Raw genomic sequence first — 18,867 nt, forward strand, 5'->3', positions numbered from 1 at the left:
TTGTGGCAAAAATCTAACTGGTAATATAGGCAGCCGGCAATAGTGGCCTATCAAAATTGAACTGAAGGTCTAATTTTCTAATTGAGCTAATGTCTCATTGAGGAACATCTAATTTAACATCCCATCTCTACCCTCGCCATCTCTGTTCCTTATTGTACAATAAACATATAGTTCTTGACAAAGCAATTAATATAAAATATACAGTGCTTTGAAATTCCCTTGTATATTTTTAGGGGAATCTTGCCCTGTGTTTCTGTACCTCATCTTTCTGTGTTTTGAGGTGTATTGTACTAGCTGCAATATAACAAAATTGAAAATTTTTGAAACCTTGAGTATTTTTTCTCAGGAGCAATTTTATTTCTTAGATGAAAAAATTGTGTGAAGATTTGGAATGTAGCTGTAATTATCACTTTCATTAAAAATAATATCACAAATTTATGGTGGTATAAGTGTGAAAATAAGACCATTAAAATAAGAACTGTTTATATTACGTATTTCCTTAAGCTACAATTTCTATTGGATCCTACAAAAATGGAGTTATAGTGTGTTGAATTCTAAGGTAATTATGGAGGATGCTTATTGCAGCAAACAGAATTTGTATACTTAAAGCACCTTTTTTGTTGCTTTTCTTAAGTTAATATATTTCCTGTTTCTATAACATACATAGTATTATTTTTTAAAAGTAAACTTGGGGGGCGCCTGGGTGGCTCAGTCATTAAGCGTCCGCCTTTGGCTCAGGTCATGATCCCTGGGTCCTGGAATCGAGCCCCGCATCGGGCTCCCTGCTTGGCGGGAGGCCTGTTTCTCCCTCTCCCACTTCCCCTGCTTGTGTTCCTGCTCTCGCCTCTCTGTCAAATAAATAAATAAAATCTTTTAAAAAAATAAAATAAAAGTAAACTTGACTTATGTATAAAATGTATTGATGATTCACTATAAAAATATAATTTCAGTTAGAGGATAACTGAGTTTCATTTTGGAGCTTTTTGTTTTTCTACTTTTTCTACTGGAATTCTTTCCTTCTTCAATAAGAAAAATGGCACTTCACACCTCTAAAGTCTGTACCAGTGAAACATACATGTAAGGATCATAATGACTGTTCAGAGTTCATTTTATTTACATTATTTTATCTTAATGGTGACTCTGTACAGTAACCATCTTTAATAACTGTTTTAGTGATGAAGAAACAATGCTAGTGAGTTTTACATTAGGATTTGATGAATATTCTCCTTAGGGTTGTTCATGATATCTATTATATTTTACAGCATCTGTTAGAAAAAAACCAGCAAAGACATACATGTTATAATATCCCTACTTGCCTTTTCAGGTTTAGTAGTACATTGAGGATTCATTTTCTACTTCACACAGAGAGGGGATAAAATCTATTCTCTTCTAACCTGTCAGGACTTAAGATGTATTTCTTTTCATATTTTCATTATAATAGAACTCTAATAAGGTGAGCAGCATAGTCCAGTTTCCTTGTAGAGTTTATACCCACAGAAATCGGCTAAGTTCAATTTTAACACCATTTGAAAGTATAAAACTTCCTCTCCCCCCACCTGCCTATCCCAGCCCAACATATTTTTTTTAAAAACCCATGATACTCTTGAGAAGATAATGGTCAAGGCAAATATGTTTTGTTCATTGATCACTTTTAGGATCTGTTCTGTTGCATTATCAGGGTTTGGAGATGTGGCTTTAAAGATAACACGTAGGTGTATCTCAGCTCAGAAAATTTTTACATTATTTTTGTCTCCGCTCTCAGTAAGAAATGTAAGGGTGAATAAAGTACCTCTTTTTAGTATAGTTTTTCTTTTTTTTAAGTAAAGTAAGAGCAAGTACTTGTTTACTAATTATGTTTTTATAGTTTATTGCCTTTGTTTCCTCTTGTTAACTTCTCATTTGTTACGTTTTTTTAAAGCAAGCATACACAAAGGGCATGCAATTTTTTTCCCTTCAAATGAAATTTTTTCAATATGTTTAGCCATTTCGTTATCTTAAATAAAAAATAGATTTGCTGTGTACTCTGCAAAAAAGGTATCTAGATTATGATTGTGGTTACATATAATGATTTTCATTGAAATTATTTCTTCTGTGTATATTTTTTATCTTCCTTTTATGGATGAGAAAAATGAGAGTGTTTTATCCCAGTACTGAAAAGAAGTTTACTCTCCTGCTGGGAATAACCTGATTGAGATTATTCTGTCCCAAGTGATTTTGATCTCAAAATTCAAAGAATGAAGGAAATTATATGAGTGAGCTGACTCTCTCCCAACCATGCTGGAAACCTATAAGAGCAAACAGAAAGATACTCTTAAGAAACTGAAAAGGCAGATCATTTACCTGGCTATTACTTAATTTGTATGTTAGAAATTTGTGATTATATTTAGATAGGGGAGAGCTGGCCTGGTCACAAGAGCATGCCTGATTTAAACATTTAACAGATGTTTATTGAACATTCATGGGAGCATAGCAAGAAAATTGGGTCTTTTTTCTAAGGGACTGACCGATAAATGGGGTTAACGATAACTTGATAGTTTTAATTTAATTACACAGTCCATGGCATATTAGAAGTATAAGACATTATTGAAGAATCAAACCTGATTTGGAGACCTACAGAATCAGTAGGAATTAGCTAAATGAAGTGGGGCAGTGGGCTGGTATACCAAACTGAGAATAATGTTAGCAGTGAAAGTATCACATATTCAGGGAAACCTAAAGAAATTTTGTATGACCAGATATAGTATATGGGTGGGAGATGAGGCTAGAGAGGAAAGCAGGAGCTCAAAGGTGAAAAGGAGTGTATTTAGAGTTACTTGCTCTTAAGTGTGGTGATGAGCTACTGAAAGGATTTCAGAGATCTAATCAGATTTTCATTACCCAACTTTCTATATACCCGAAGGCTCGAACAAGAATAACTGCTTAGAGGAAGAACTAGAGTTGTTGCCACGGTGGCACAACACCATGGGAATGCCTTTTATGCCTAGTAGTTCTGTAATTACTGAGTTTTTGCTATTGTGTGTATGAGATATAATTATAGATGCATGTATATATCAATGCACATACATGTATCTGAAAAGTAGCTTCTGAATTTTAATTTTGAAATAACAGACTCTAAGGCATGTTTCAAATTTCCTTCAATTATAATTATACCTTAATAAAATGATTACCTCTTATGGATGAGGCTAGTTTGATGACTGGTGTAGGACTCTGATGGGGTTGATATTTGCTGGAAACCAGAACACTACTTAGGGAGTGAATGTAGTACTTCTGATTTATTATATTCCTCTTTTCTGGCTTAAAGTTGACCATTCCTTAGGTATTTGTTAAATATTTACTGTACAACTTGCATTGAGAGCCTCCTAAAGATGATTACTATTTTAAGTCTTCTTTTCATGATTCTTTATTTTTACTATCCACCACCTTTCCTAACCCGTCCTTTCAAGATTCACAATGTATAACTGCATAGAGCTAATTTGAGTCAAATGGGTTAACAGACGAACTGACTAATATTGCTGTGGACTGATTATTAGTAAGCATTTGGATTAAGATAAATCAGGAATAACATTCTTTTTAGAAGCACAAAAGAATAGGCAAAAGTGTATCACTTCAGAATAGAGAATTTTATATTCAACAATTTCCAGCTTTTGTCTGAAATAGACAAGATTAAAGGTAATTAGTCATCAGGATTTTTTCAGGAATCAATTTTTTAAAATATAGATGACATGTTTTATACATTAGTTATATATCAATTTGAAAGCAACAGTGTCTATGAGGTTAAATGTAATTTTCTACCTAGGCCATTTTCTTCCATGATCTATCACTTAAAACCTAAACAGTATTGGAGCATTTCAGGATGCTTTCATCAGGAAACTTTGTACTTTCTTGTTGTTCATTTGAAATTTTTTATAATAAACAAAAATGGGGAAATGGTTAATTAAACTATAAATATTGGTTCTATTAACTTGCTTCAATAATATAGTTTATTACTTTATTTCAGAGACATTGTTCAAAAGCCACCTACTAGTGGACTTCCAAAATGATAAAAAGCTGCATTTCCTTTGCTTGTCCACGGCCATCCTAGGCACCTGTAAAGAACAAAGAGTTAAATATTTATGCACACAGGACTTATACTCGGAGTGGAATTAACTCCCTTGGTGATGGTTACATAGTTTCCTAACCATAAACACTCCCTCTTTCCCTTGTCCTCAGTGTACCAGTATTTAACCCTTTCTTTCTTGCCTAATGCAGAAAAAATTTCCTGGCTTCTTGTTTATTTTACCCACAAAGTCTTAATTTCTGGCTTTTTTTCTTCAGTTTTATACTTTAATGATTTTTGTGTCTAATACTTACTAATTTTAGGCCTACAAGCAGTGGAAAGAAACAGTTCTGCAGGGACCCAAAGAGAGAGCTAGAGAGATGGTGAGAAAGCGCACTGAGAACGAGAGAGGGTATCAAATAGAATGCAAAGATGCATACAAGGTGTCAGCAGAGTTACCCACAGGCCAGAGACAGCCTGTGATTAGTTGCTCATTGATGCATAAGTCCAGAGTCACTGCCACTTAATTTTGTACCAATTACAAGGGGTCAAAATCTGGTGAAAATGAATTTTCATAACTGTCAGATCGATGACTTAGGCAGAACACCAGAGTATTTCTTGCATTCCTTTTGTTCTGCCAGTTTGAAGTAATTTTGGTTAGTATAGTATTTGTGTTTTGGCCTCTGTGCTTTTATTGATTTCCTTTCTTTTTTTTTGAGAATTATAAAAACTGATTTAAATTGGGGGGTAAGTTATAAATATATAGTAACATAGAGTTGTATAAAAAATAAACGGAGGTAATATCATAACCTTAACTTCTATGTAGTACATATAGTTTCAAAAGTTCTTATATATTATTAGTTTTCCCTGATCAATGCTGTAGGCAAGAAAATATTTATTATTGTCATTTGACAGAGAATGAAACTACTACTTAAGACTTTAACATTAAAAACTTACCAGTAGGTTATAAATCTGGCATATAGCTCCCCAGTCTCTGATGCCTATGATCTTCATGATTAAAAACAAAAATTTTTATGAAGAAAGACAAGTTAATTGACCGTTACTCCAGATACACCATTGCTACCTCTGATCAGAATAGTTCATTGATCACTTAGGCTTTATGTGTATAGAATGGCTAGACTTGAGGATTAACTGGTTCTTGAAAAACACGTTGATCAAATGCCAAAATACAACTTATTCTATTATTTAAGTGATTAACAAACTCATAAAAAATTATAAATTGACTTTAGACTTCCATCTCTGAAGCATCACATAACAATATGAAATGATTATTCCTTATCGGATTACATTGTATGAGCTTTATGTTTCAGGACAATGTCCACTGTCTTTATCTCAAACAATATTTCAAGCACTCTGAATTGTTGTAGAATTTGAAGTATCTTGCTAAGTAAGATTTAGTTTGTAACAAATCCTTCTGGGCACATCACAATAAGTAACCTGTCCCATATTATCTATAGGTGTTAGAGCTGTAAGGGGACTCTGTGGGATTCAGGTAGCTCGGATCCTTCTTTTTTATAAATGAGGAAAACAAGGTCCATAAATACTGTGATTTGTTCTAGGTCCTCTGATGCTTAATGGCAGAGCTGTGATAACTCATGTCTTCTATGTCCCAACCAGATATATTTATCCACTAAATTAAACTTAACTCCCAAGAACAATTCAGTCTATCCATCAGTGAATAATTAGAAATTGGGGAGGTGACTTGTTTCCGAGCTGGCTTTAGATATTTAGGCTATATAATTTTTTTTAATGTTGACAGTGAAGTAAAATTATTTTCTAGTTGAAAATTTTGCTTTTAATAATTATAAAACTGTATACAATAATGCAAATTCTACAGTTTTCTAATATTTCCTTTGCTCATCTTTTTTCATTACCCTGAAGAATTTTCAAGTCATGATAGGCCATTAAAAGGCAGCATATTTCATTAAGTATGCATAGCATTTGAGTTGTGCCTAAGTAGTAATTACTACATTACTGAAGTAAACCTCACCCTCACTGTTTTTTGGTCTCTCTAGTACATGAGCAGGAAGCAACTTTATGTAATTATCACTTACATGAGGAGTGGGTCAGCTTTACCCATTTGATGTTTTTCTTGCTCAAAAGAATTAATAAAAAGCACTCCTGAAAATTTCTTGGTTATTGATGTGAAGATATGACCTCTTCAGCTTTTACATAACAGTCCTGGTGAAAATCAGTTTCTCCTGGCTATTCCAACCTGTGTTATCTCAACACAAAGTTAGATTACAGCCAAAGTAGTTTGGTTTCACTTTTGAATAAGTATGACACTTCATAGCTTCCTTGGAGCAGGAACAAAGGCAATTATTTTATCTTTAATCTTCTATATGGACTTTTGCTGCTGGCAAATAATCCTATGTAGTATACTTAGTATTTGATACTTCACCAAAAATTTGAAAGAGGGACTTGCTATCAATCAAGTAATCTGAATTGCTAACAAGGATGCGACCCAAATGCCTCTGTGCTGAGTGTAAGGTGCTCTGGACATTGCACTCCTCTTGAACAGCAAGGAAGCAGCCATCCTTTATTGTTGGTTCCCTTAGCTATCTCAAAGCGTCTTCCTGGTGCAAAGAAGTTCATCATATTCAAAAGTAACTGAAATCTCTTGTAGAAATATCCAGTTCCTTTTGATCTAACTAAGCACTAAGATTGAGTTGACCTGCTAAAAAGGCGTATTTTCTTTCAGATTCTTACTATAACTGCTTTAAGCTAGTTCCTCTAGGGCTTCAGTCAGTTAATAAAGAATTTCAGTTCCAGCCTCCTGCTTTTGTTTCTGTTGGAAAAACATTTCCTAGTTTCTCCTCTTTTTTCCTCTACCTCTAACACCTACAGAATGAAAGAGGCCTGGTTTCATAGCCAGGAAGCATTTGTTGTAACCATACATATATATATGTTTTTTTAAGTTTCTTTTTTTGGTGACCTTGAACAGGTTTAGTCGTTCATCAGCCTTTTACTCAGTGATGGAGACAGCAGTGCCAACATTTATTTTACTATCTTTTATTTGCCTCAATTGGATTATCTCTTGGTGAAGCATATTATTTGTGGCTACTCCATTCCACAGTAGCACACAGTACCTTCATTTTGTCCTGTGATGTTTAATCTGACCTAAAAATTATATTTTTATCTCATCTAGAAATCAAGACTTATTTTTAAAGGCTTCTCATACTTCTGTTTTGAATATTTCCTTCTCTTATAGTGCTCATTTATGCTTCCCAAGACAAGGAAGATTTTATTTTCAATTTTAAATCAAATTGAAAACTAAAACTGGTACTTCCATTTGGAAAGAGTTTAAAAACAAAAGGGAATCAGTTAAAAACTAAGCTTTAAACTAACAGTGGAAAGCATTCATCTTAAAGAGGTCTTTGCTCCATTTACTGGTGCATTTCAAGAATTATTTTCGTGTTTTCTGGAGATGATTAGAAGCAGATAGTTCTCCACAGTAGTATTTTTAAAAATCTTTCTGCTTACTTTTAATCTTAATTTATTTTGGACTTTAATCCCTGGCAAAGTGGGGTATTATATGATGCATTGGTTTACAGAAAAATGGAGAAATTTCATTTGCTTATAGTTTTAGAATCTTCCTCTAAGATGGTAATAGTTCTGGAATCTGGACATTTCAGCATGTTGTCTGCAGATTACTTCTTCAACATGGCTCTGCTTTTTAAATATTTATTTCAATTGTGTGATAGTTTTGACTTCAGAATTAGCAGTGCAGGGAATGGAGGTGATCTTTCCTAATGTTCTACCAAGAAAATAGCTGTATTAAGCTGTTTTCAGTTTACAAATTATAAAAGAACATAAGTCTGATATTTTGCATTTAGTCTTAACAAAAATCCAACTTATTTTGGGTGATAGTGTTAGCAGAGGCAGGTCACTATAACTGAATGTTGAGTTATGGGTTTTGTTTTGTTTTGTTTTTTTTTACAAGAAAGATTTACCCATTTTGCTCACATCCTAGCTCAGATTATATGTCACAGAGCCAACATTTGCTTAATTTATTAGCCGTTTAGTTGGAATTCACAGCATAGTGGAAAATGTTTGCAGATAATTCTGTGCCAATAGTAGAAACTTCAGTTGATTCCTCGTATTTCTTCAGGGCAGTGATCACAACCAGATTCAACGTATGCACAAAGCAGCGGATACCATGGTAGCGGCCGTCGCTGATTGCTTTTACCATGTTGGATCCATTGTCAGTCTCAAAGACCTACTTCCAGCTAGGTGCCTTGAACTCAAATAGCTTTTCCCACAGACTTCAGGATGTGAGCTAAGGTATGGCCTTTTTTCATGAGCTGGGCCTACATATGGGTTGACAGTAACCTGCAACTTTTATAGAAAAGAGACTACTGGCTGTAGTTTAATATTAGACAATGACTAGTTGTAGTCATCAGTAGGCAGGGAGTATGTGTTCTTCATATATTTGAAGTACTCTTGCCTTTTGGACATTCTCCCTTTTTCTCCTGTATGTTTTTGTCAAGAAGATGATTCATGTAAAAATTTCTCATTTGAGCCTGGTGTAAAGGTCTAAAATATATCTGTTTTATGAGTTAACCATTATCTTCAAAATGAGATCTATAAGATCATTTTTTTCACACATTTGATATAAAAAATAACATTTTTTAAACTTTTGTAGATTTTTATACTTAACATTTTTTTAAATTGGTGGTCAAAAAATATATAAAATTTACCATCCTGTTTGAACTATTTTAATAATAGGAATGTCTCCTACTAATCATCTTTTAAGAACTGGAATTAGGAAATTGGTATTCATGTATAGGGCTTGAAATTTAGAATGAGTACTTTTTCCAAGGGTAACTTGCTCTAAATTGCATTGATGCAGTTTACTGTCCATTCCAGACATTCTTATTTCTTCAAGGAAAAAGTACCCTAATTCTGGAAAAATGAGCTTCACTTCCATATCTTTCTTCTCTGCTTGGCAAGATGTGTTTCTTAAGTGAAGTCTTTATTGAGTGTATAATGGATCAACTGATGACAGGTTTTAGGAAACCATCTTTTATTTTATTATGGCTTTAACCATAACTCTTCTGGTTTTTCAAACTACTTACTGTTGTTTTCCTATTATGGTCAGTGGCCCTATTACTTAAGAATTTTTTAAGCCCTGGTATTAGAGGAAGAATCATTTACAATTGGCAGGGAGAGAGAGTCCTCATAAATACAAAAGGAGTACTGTCAAGCAGCTTATGTACTTTTCTTGGCCCTCATTGTTTGTCACTGATTGTGAATAGCTGTTGGTAAATGCAGAAATTGAGAATCTGTTGGAGCTTATCTACCATAATTATATCTTTAAGAAAATCTCAACTTTTATTTCATAGCTATAAAAGACCCAATATCTTATTTGATTCTAGCACTTAAAATGCCGCTATTTCAATCTTAAAATACTCATTCACTATATTCTCCTTACATATACATACAAACGTATATGTTCATATACACGTGTACACATGCAGGAGTTGATGACTGAAATGATGTGCAATATAACATCTACCAAATGGTCCTGAGTGACAAAGGAAAGTTGACCATGTGTTCTCTGTGACTTCTTATACCTCAGGGAAGATAAGAGCATAGGAGAAAAGGCAATAACCCAGTGACACATAAAGTCATCTTGCCAGGTTAAGCAATATATACCTTATAGTTAAAAATGTCTGTGGATACTCGTTTTTTCACACACTATGGGAATCGATTCAAAACACATGCAGTATTATGTATGTTTACCCTTGCTACCCACCTGAGTGGCACTTCTTAATTTACCTCTTATTATCTCCCTAAAGTTAAGCACTGAATTGCTTCTGAGCAGATTTTTGTCTTTGTGATAAGGAACAGTTCATTTATACATAAATAACCATATCATTTTGTTAAGGACTCGTCTACCTTTTGTCAGTCTTTGTATAGTTCTCTAAGGCTCCATGCCCACTTTGTGAAATACTGTTTTAATAAAATTGCCAAGTTGTTTTGTTGGTAGGTATATACAAACTAGAAAAATAAGTGATGTGTAGTCTAGATCATACCTTAGCATGAATATTTTAAACAACTTTATTTATATGTGATTTCAGTTTGTATTATCTATTTAATGTGTTAACAAAGATGTAAATTTTAGTATATAAGATATAAATTTTTAGTATCTAAGCAATAGTGTAATGATTATTATGTAAATAATATATGCTGAGAGTTGAAATAGAAAAAAGGATATTGATATTCACTTGTTATTTTCAGTGACTGTTATGATAAAATTCTGTATTCATCTAGAAAATTTAAAGAAACATTTTGATGCTTTATAGACTGAGACATTGTTGTAGTACATCCTATTATGATGTAAAATTTGATATAAGGTTGGGTACATTTTAGACCCTGAATAGCTAATGCCTCTAAAATGATTATGCCCTAAAACTTAGTGTTTAAATACAGTTTCGATGTATAAAAGCACGTTATATTAAGATACCTAGCGGTGAACCTGTATTTAACTCTGGAATATTTCTTTTATTTTTCCCCTTGGAAATTAATACATTTACTGTGAGTGAAATACAAATACTATTAAGGTGAAAAACTACATATGGTCCTTTGATTCCCAAGTCTTAGAAGACAGAGGATAGACTTCTGTTACTTTTAGATAATAGAAGTGATTTTTCTACTTCTAGATATTTATAATTAGCGAAAGTGTGTTTTTAAAAGTGTGAATCCAAGGACGTATCAGGTATCTGGGTCTTCTTACAGTATGGTGTTTCTACAATGTTTATTTATTTATTTATTTATTGCATTTGAAGGAAAAACCTACCCAAAACTTTATTTATTATGCTAGGCATGATTGTATGACTTCAGAAGCAACAATGAATTATAGTTTAAACCTCTTCTGCTATATATCATATGTATGTCAAATGAAATGACACTATCCTTCTGATTGTTAACCACTTTTTTACTTACGGAGGTACTTAATTTTCAATCCTAAAAATCTTCATTTTCCTTGCATTTCTTTCCATATTAAAAAAAAAAATTCAGATCTAAAAGGGAAAATGTTAAAACAGGAGTAAAACCAGATGCATCTGATCAAGAACCAGAAGGACTTACGCTGTTGGTACCAGACATCCAGAAGACTGCTGAGATCGTCCATGCAGCTACCACCAGTTTGCGGCAGGCCAATCAAGGTATAGCACTGCCACTTCTCTGCTGTTTTTCTGTGGATCCGGAGATGTTTCGTTTACTTCTGAAAACTGCCTTTCTTTTTCTTCTGTGTTAATGGTTTTCAAGCAAGTCCCTTTACCTAAAAATTTTGACGTCAGGTTTTCAAATTAATCATGAATAGCCTTTAATTTTAAAATATTTACTTCTATTATGTATGATTAATACTAGATTCGGTAGGCTAACAACATGCATCCTGATTTTCTCTTCTTCTTGTTGGTAGTTATGAAATTGGAAAATGCCATTGTATTGGATAGGAAAGAATACATGAAGACAATGTGTGAGAATATAGTTTAAATTGGTATTTTCATGTCTTAGCAATAGGAGATATAAATAATTCTGTATTATCTATTGTTTTACTTCTGTTTTGCCTGATTAGATAAAACTAATTAACATTTTAAGAATTTAAGCTTTAAAGTTGATAAGGGTCTTAGCCCTATAAGTTAGTTATGTTTATGAAATAGAAATCTTTTATTCTCAAATGGGTACAATAGGAAGATAATTGTGAAGAATGGGGTAACTTTTTAGAATTAAAACTTTGAACTCTTGAAGTTGTTTTTGTTTTAATCTTTTAAAATGTATGCTTATGTTATTTATCTTGAAATATTAAATAACAGAAAAAAAACTAGGTGAATATTCAAAGAAGGTGGCTATGAAACCCAAACCTTTATCAGTATTGAAATCACTTGAAGAAAAATATGTGGCTGTTATGAAGAAATTACAGTTTGGTAAGTTGAAGTTTTAATATTCGTTTCTTGAGATCTCCTTTCACATTGTGTAATAGTGCTACTGAAATGTGTTCTAGTAAATTAAAGATTTTAAAGTTTGCTCATACCATGAATCATTCATATCCTATGTATACGTGTGTGTGCACACTGTATGTAGAGAGTATAAATATGTATGCGCACACATGTGAAATTTTTATCATCTTTTTATCTCTGGATTTATATATTTTTAGTTATATTTGGGAATCATGATTCTTTAGAAACCTAGGGGGGAAAAAAACCCAAAATCGAATGTCTAACGAACAGGCAGAAAGTGGCTTTCTTTCTTTAAGACCTCTCCATTTCTTAAAAAAAAAAAAAAAAAGACCTCTCCATTTCTGTATATCCTGGCCTAAAGGAAGCTAAGGCCTGAGACTTTTAACAAAGTCTATTACTGTCGCCATTTTAGAATTCCATGAGATTTGCCTTTGGAAAGTACAGTTAATGTAGAGTTCTCTTGTAGCCTTTCCTATTCCAAAACTCTTGACAAGTAAAGACTGAAGAATACAGCCTATCATTCTCTCCCATAAGGTGCTAGCCTATAAATAAAGACTAAAATTCCAAATTTTGATGACCATTAGTAACTGTTCTTGTCTGTGCCTCTTTTCCACCCTTGAGAACCAGCCAAAGGACTTGGACTATATGAAAAAGAACACTAAAGCAAGAGTTGTCATACTGTCTGAAACTTCCGTTTCAAAGGCTTTTGAGCTTTTGCTCTACCTTACCTCCCAGGTTTGCAATAAAAATCACATACAGTAATATATCTGAAAATGATAAAGCACTCAGACCTTTGAAAGGTCTTGTTCATCATTTTAGGATTGGAAGAATTGAGGTGAAGTGTGTATACTGTTATTCAGAAAGAATGTAACAGTTTTGCCAACGGATCCATGTTTTTGGAAAATTGTGCCAGCCATTGATAGGTTGTGACCGTTTTGTTTAATAAGCACTTGAATTCAGGGGGCTCCTCAGTCGGTTAGGGGTCCAACTCTTGATTTCAGCTCAGGTCATGATCTCAGGGTCATGGGATTGATCCCCTCGCCAGTCTCCACACTCAGCAGGGAGTCTGCTTGAGATTCTCTCCCTCTCCCCCCACCTCCACGTAATTGTACATGTGCTCTCGCTCTTTCTCTCTCTCTAATAAATAAACCTTTAAAAAATAATAAAAACAAGTAAACACTTGAATTCAGGAAAATATAATAACTACAAATGATTATGAAAGTAACAAAAATATTGCTATAATTTTAAAGTTGCAAAACACCAAGAATAAATGCTATACAAGTACAACATGAATCCTAGACATCCTCCAAGGGTTATCATACAAAGGAATAATGAGAATTACTGGGGAAAGCCACACACATACAAGGATCAAGTATGATCCTTGTAGCCACATTCAATATCACAATTAGCAGGAAAAGGACTCTCAGTGTTTAAATAGATAATTTTTGAATCAAATCAAATCAAACTTTGTGTAGTTATAATTTGATTAATGTATTTTGTTGCAAATCTTTTTTAAAATTAAATTCACTATGTCGTGTAGAATAAAACAGCTGAAGTAGACTGGAGATATGTTAAGAGCTGTCAGTAGCATTGCATTAAAATGAAATACTTGAGGGGCGCCTGGGTGGCTCAGTTGGTTAAGCGACTGCCTTCAGCTCAGGTCATGATCCTGGAGCCCCTGGATTGAGTCCTGCATTGGGCTCCCTGCTTGGCAGGGAGTCTGCTTCTCCCTCTGACCCTCCCCCGTCTCATGTGCTCTCTCTCTCTCTCTCATTCTCTCTCTCTCTCTCAAATAAATAAAATCTTTTAAAAAAGTGAAATACTCGATATATACCTCTGCCCAGTTTGTCTGCACGAACCAAGAATCAGATGTTAGATGGGTTTATCTTTAGCTTCACATTTCTATATACTTTTTCACTTTGTGACAGCCTGTTTTCTGCAAAAACATTCCTCTGTTCCACTTCCCCCCACCTCAGAAACTTTTTCTGCTTCTTTATTGGTTATCTAATTATGTTTTTATTACGAATGAGATTTAGTCTGTGAGTTGCTCCAACTAGGTAAAAATCCATATTTACCAAAACCTTTAATGTCCATTTCTGGAATGGAATTCCGGAGTGGAATGGAATGGAATTTTGAACCTCAGCTCAGTAGACAGTAACTTTGTTGGGAAACTCCTGAAAGCATGCTTAGCTTAAAAAATAAATCCTGAAAAATCTAAGACCTTTCTAGTATGACTCTAGTAGGTATGTCAGAAGAATATCATTCAGTTGCTTCCCACTTAGCCGCTTTAGACATAGCACTACTAATACTTGCTAAAACTATATAAAGAGGAAGAAAAAGTGGTCCATAGTCAATATTCAAGATTTTAAATAGCATTTTATAAACCACATATGATTTGCTTTTATTGCTGAACTTTGGATTTACTGATCTTTAATCATTCACAGAGGCTTTGGATATAACTAGATTTAATCAGCTTTTTAGGTTCTTTATTTTGAATTTTTATTCACTATTTTTGCTCTTCTTTTGGGTATATAATTTGCAAACTTTAATTTCCTCTTCAATGGTTAGAGTTTTAGCCAGGAGTGAGAGGTGTCAGGAATAGGGTAGTGGAGAGCGAAGAGATGACTGTTCTAACCAAGAATTGGTTTCCTTCTACTTGGGAAAACATTCTTCCTGGTGGGCAATAATTTATATAGATTGAGTTATTTTATATAACCTTAGTTTATCATTGAAAAGCAGATTTTGGCTTTTTAGAAATCTTTTAAAAGTGATTATTTTTTCTCTTCCATTGTTACTGTTACAGTTCATGAATCCAGTAAAGACACTGTAGGATATAACTATCATTGTTTTCTGATACTGTACAATACCATTTTTATTTCTCTTAAAAATTTTCCTAAATAAATAAATAAAATCTTTTATTTTTTTATTTTTGGTTTTTTTTTTTAAAGGTATTTATTTGACAGAGAGAGACATAGCGAGAGAGGGAACACAAGCAGGGGCAGAGGGAGACGGAGAAGCAGGCTTCCCGCAGAGCAGGGAGCCCGATGTGGGGCTCGATCCCAGGACACTGGGATCGTGACCTGAGCCAAAGGCAGATGCTTAACGACTGAGCCCCGCAGGAGCCCCAAATAAAATCTTATAAAAGGGGGGCACCTGGGGGGCTTAGTCGTTAAGCGTCTGCCTTCAGCTCAGGTCAGTATCTCAGGGTCCTGGGATCAAGCCCTGCATCGGGCCTGCTGCTCCCCCTGCTTGTGCATTCTCTCTCTTTCTCTGACAAACATAAATAAATAAAATATTTATTATTTCACAGTTTCCTTGGGTCAGGAATTCAGGAATGGTTCAGCTCACTGGTTCTGGCTTAGGGTCTCTTATAAAGTTGCTGTCAGGATGTTGGCTGGAGCTTCAGTCATGTGAGATCTTGACTGGCTCTGGGGGCTGAGCTTTGGAGCTCACTCATGTGACGGTTGATAGGAGGCTTTAGCTCCTTGCCATGTGGGCCTTTCCATAGGACCTCTTTTTGAGTGTCTTCACACATTGCATCTAGCTTCTCTGAGACAGAGTGCAAACAGGAAGCCACATGGCCTTTTATGATTTACTTTTGGAGGTTGTATACCATTGTTTCTGCTTTATTCTTCAAGAAGTAAGTCACTAAATCTAGCCCAGACTCAAAGAAAGGGGAATTAATTTTTACATTTTGAAGAGGGTGTCACAGACTTTGTGAAAGTATATTTTTTTGGTAAGACTTTATTTATTTAGCAGACATGTGCACACAAGTAGGGGGAGGGGCAGAGGGAAAGGAAGAATATCAAGCTGACTCCAGGATGAGCGCAGGGCTTGATCTCACTGACCCAGGCTGAAATCAAGAGTCCAACGTTCAACCGACTGAGCCACCCAGGTGCCCCTAATTGAATGTTGTAATAAATTTTGGTATTAGTAGGCCCTGGTCTCTTATATGCATATGATAGAAAAGTTTTCCTCCAGGCATGGGAATGGGCTTGTGTGTTTCTGGTGGATTGCTCTTTATAAAATTCAAAGGAAATTTACCTCTGTAGTATATGAAAGGCAGCAGAATTGGGCAGATGAAGTAACTCCAGTTTACAAGTTTACTGACAGGAAGTAATTTTGCCGAGACAGTGCATTTGATCAGTAACAGTTATATGTACTGTATAATAAACTAAGTTTTCAACATTTCTTCTTAAATTAGATTCTGCTCATACAAAGCAGATGATAGTTTCTTTAGCTTCTACAAGAAATGCACCAAAAGTTTCTTTTTCTCTCTGAAAGATTTGTTAAATAAAGATGTGGCACTCCTGTTTTAAACATACGGAGTGCACAGATCTGTGACATTTTATAGGTCTTCCCCTTTTTTCTACATTATAAACTCCTTGAAGGCAGATTTAGTTTCCTATTTATCATTTGACCCAAACAACCTAGCCTAGAGCCTTGCACTTCGTAAGTTCTTGGTGAGATTTGGTGCATTAATGCTAATTATAATATAGCATTAAAGTTTTTCCATATATTTAGAATTGTATGAACACAAGATCAGACTTTACTGTTGCTTCTAATGACAGTATTTCCCCTAGTATGTGGTTTTGATTTTGTGTTACAATTTATATAAATCTCTGTTGTAACCCATTGGTTAGGGTGGAGTAATTCGAACTAGAGATAAAATCCAAATCCACTTTTTTCTTTCTTTTGTGTACAGAGTTTATAAGTAAAGAATAACTTTAAGTCTTTTCTAAATCTGGTTAAGAATTAGCCCATTAATTATATTTTCTCAAAGTACTTAGAAGATTACCCTAATCATCTTTTATTCCATTAACTTAAATTCTAAAAGTAGAGTAAACTTCACCCTGAGACTTTTGTTTTCGGATTCCAAAATCAGTGCAAATATAAAAAGACATATTCTTATCTTTAAAAATGAAAATCTGAATTGGCAAAAACATTACACCACTCATTTTAAGAATAAATTGTCTTCTGCTTTACATTGTTATAGCTACTTGATACAATCTATCAGTTTGTCCTCACTGTACATCAAAAATCATTTCCTGGGGGTGCCTGGCTGGCTCAGTTGGTAGAGTGTGCGGCTCTTGATCTCAGAGTTGTAAGTTCGAGCCCCATGTTGGGTGTAGAGATTAGTTAAAGATAAAATCTTTAAAAAAAAAATCATTTCCTGCTTTTGCTTCCATTACGTAGTTCATCCATCTAACAGTAGGTATGACATAAACATGTATGATTCCTGTTTTTTCAGTCCTCTGCACATTGTGGGGTTTTAAAATTTGTTTTATTTGCGTATAGTTGACACACAATGTTCCATTAGTTTCAGGCATACAACATCGATTGGTGATCTCTGTACCTTCTGCTCTGCTCACCACAAGCGTAGCTGCCATCTGTCACCATACAGTGCTGTTCCAGTCGCACTGACTGTGTTCTCTGTGCCGGGCTTCAGTCTCCTCCATTTGGGGTGGAAGAAGGGCTAGTGATTTCTTTGTGATTTTTGTCATTGTAACAACTATCCTCCATTCTAGTTCTCTCTTTTTTTCAGTGTTTTTTTTTTTTTTCTTGTTCTTTTAGATACATTTGAGATGGTTTCTGAGGATGAAGATGGGAAATTGGGTTTTAAAGTAAATTACCACTACATGTCTCAGGTGAAAAATGCAAATGATGCAAATAGTGCTGCCCGCGCCCGCCGCCTTGCCCAGGAAGCCGTGACGCTGTCCACCTCACTGCCTCTTTCATCCTCTTCGAGTGTGTTCGTGCGCTGTGATGAGGAGCGACTTGACATCATGAAGGTAGAAAAAACAACTATTTCTCTGTCTCTCTGGCTAATGTCGTTATTTAAATATTCATACAGAGCACTAGAAATAGCATGAATTTTAATAAATAAAAATTCTTTTGACCATTTTGGACATTAGCGAAATGAGTCCTTTTTTTAATGTTAGAGTATGTGTATGAGACTGCTTTTCAAAATACCTAGAAGAAAATACCAAAATGCCTTCCTTGAGTCAAGGTTGTTTGCAGCCGGTATTTTTAAGAGCTTAGTATCAAAGGATTTAATGCTGGTCAGTAGAAAAAAGTCGTTAAGATTTCTTCCTTGTCATCCAAGATGTTCCTTTTGTGTTTTGTACTATCAGTCTTCAAAATTATTCTTTTTCTTTCCTTTTCTAGGAAATTCATGTATTTACAGAACCATAATATCTATGAATTAAGTAATGGTAGTACAGTAATAAATAACTGCACCTTTATGTTTAACACTATGGTGATCTGGCGTTAAGTTCTAAGCGATTGCTGCAGCAAGAAAATTAGAAAGATTGGACACCTGGCAGGGACGGGAATGGTGGCACACCTTTCTTTACATTTGTTATTTTATTCTGGGTTACATCTTCCTTATATACACATCTGTTAACTGTTGACACCTTGACTTGAAGACCTTTTTTGCTTGCTTGCTTTTTTATTTTGCTCTTTTGGATAATTTTTTCAGTAGAAATCTCATAGACTTTGCCTATTTGACCACACTTACCTGTTCCTTGTTACAAATAATAGCCAATTATAGAATGGTTGCCTTGGGAATATTGTATCACTAAATGGACCACATGAGTTCAGACTTGTGACTTTGTCTCTGCTAAACATTATGCTGGACCTAAATAAAAAATCCCAAGACGGAGCTCCCAGCCATATATCAGAGTTGTCACAGATTGAGACTCTAGTGCCACTTGCCTCCACACACAGCTATTCAGGACCAGAGGCTTTTCTGCTCATGCCTTGCACAGTTAGTCTCTGTTGATCAACTTAAACAAAATTCATTAAATAACTCTGATACTCACTGTTGGGTACTCTGCTATATTT

At 34.6% G+C, this 18,867-nt stretch overlaps 1 protein-coding gene across 10 annotated transcripts in view; it reads left to right on the forward strand.

Moving 5' to 3' along the window:
- BIRC6 (baculoviral IAP repeat containing 6) overlaps positions 1-18,867 on the forward strand; it is a 229,460-nt gene that overhangs the window by 191,058 nt on the left and 19,535 nt on the right. For all 10 annotated transcript variants that reach the window (XM_027620739.2, XM_027620742.2, XM_027620746.2 and 7 more), the window contains 3 exons: positions 11,081-11,226; positions 11,878-11,988; positions 17,596-17,813. In XM_027620739.2, the coding sequence (XP_027476540.2) occupies positions 11,081-11,226; positions 11,878-11,988; positions 17,596-17,813 (475 nt within the window). The remainder of the gene's footprint in view (positions 1-11,080; positions 11,227-11,877; positions 11,989-17,595; positions 17,814-18,867) is intronic.

This window comes from Zalophus californianus, chromosome 8 (assembly GCF_009762305.2).
Source record: "Zalophus californianus isolate mZalCal1 chromosome 8, mZalCal1.pri.v2, whole genome shotgun sequence".
In the NCBI taxonomy this organism is placed as follows: Eukaryota; Metazoa; Chordata; class Mammalia; order Carnivora; family Otariidae; genus Zalophus; species Zalophus californianus.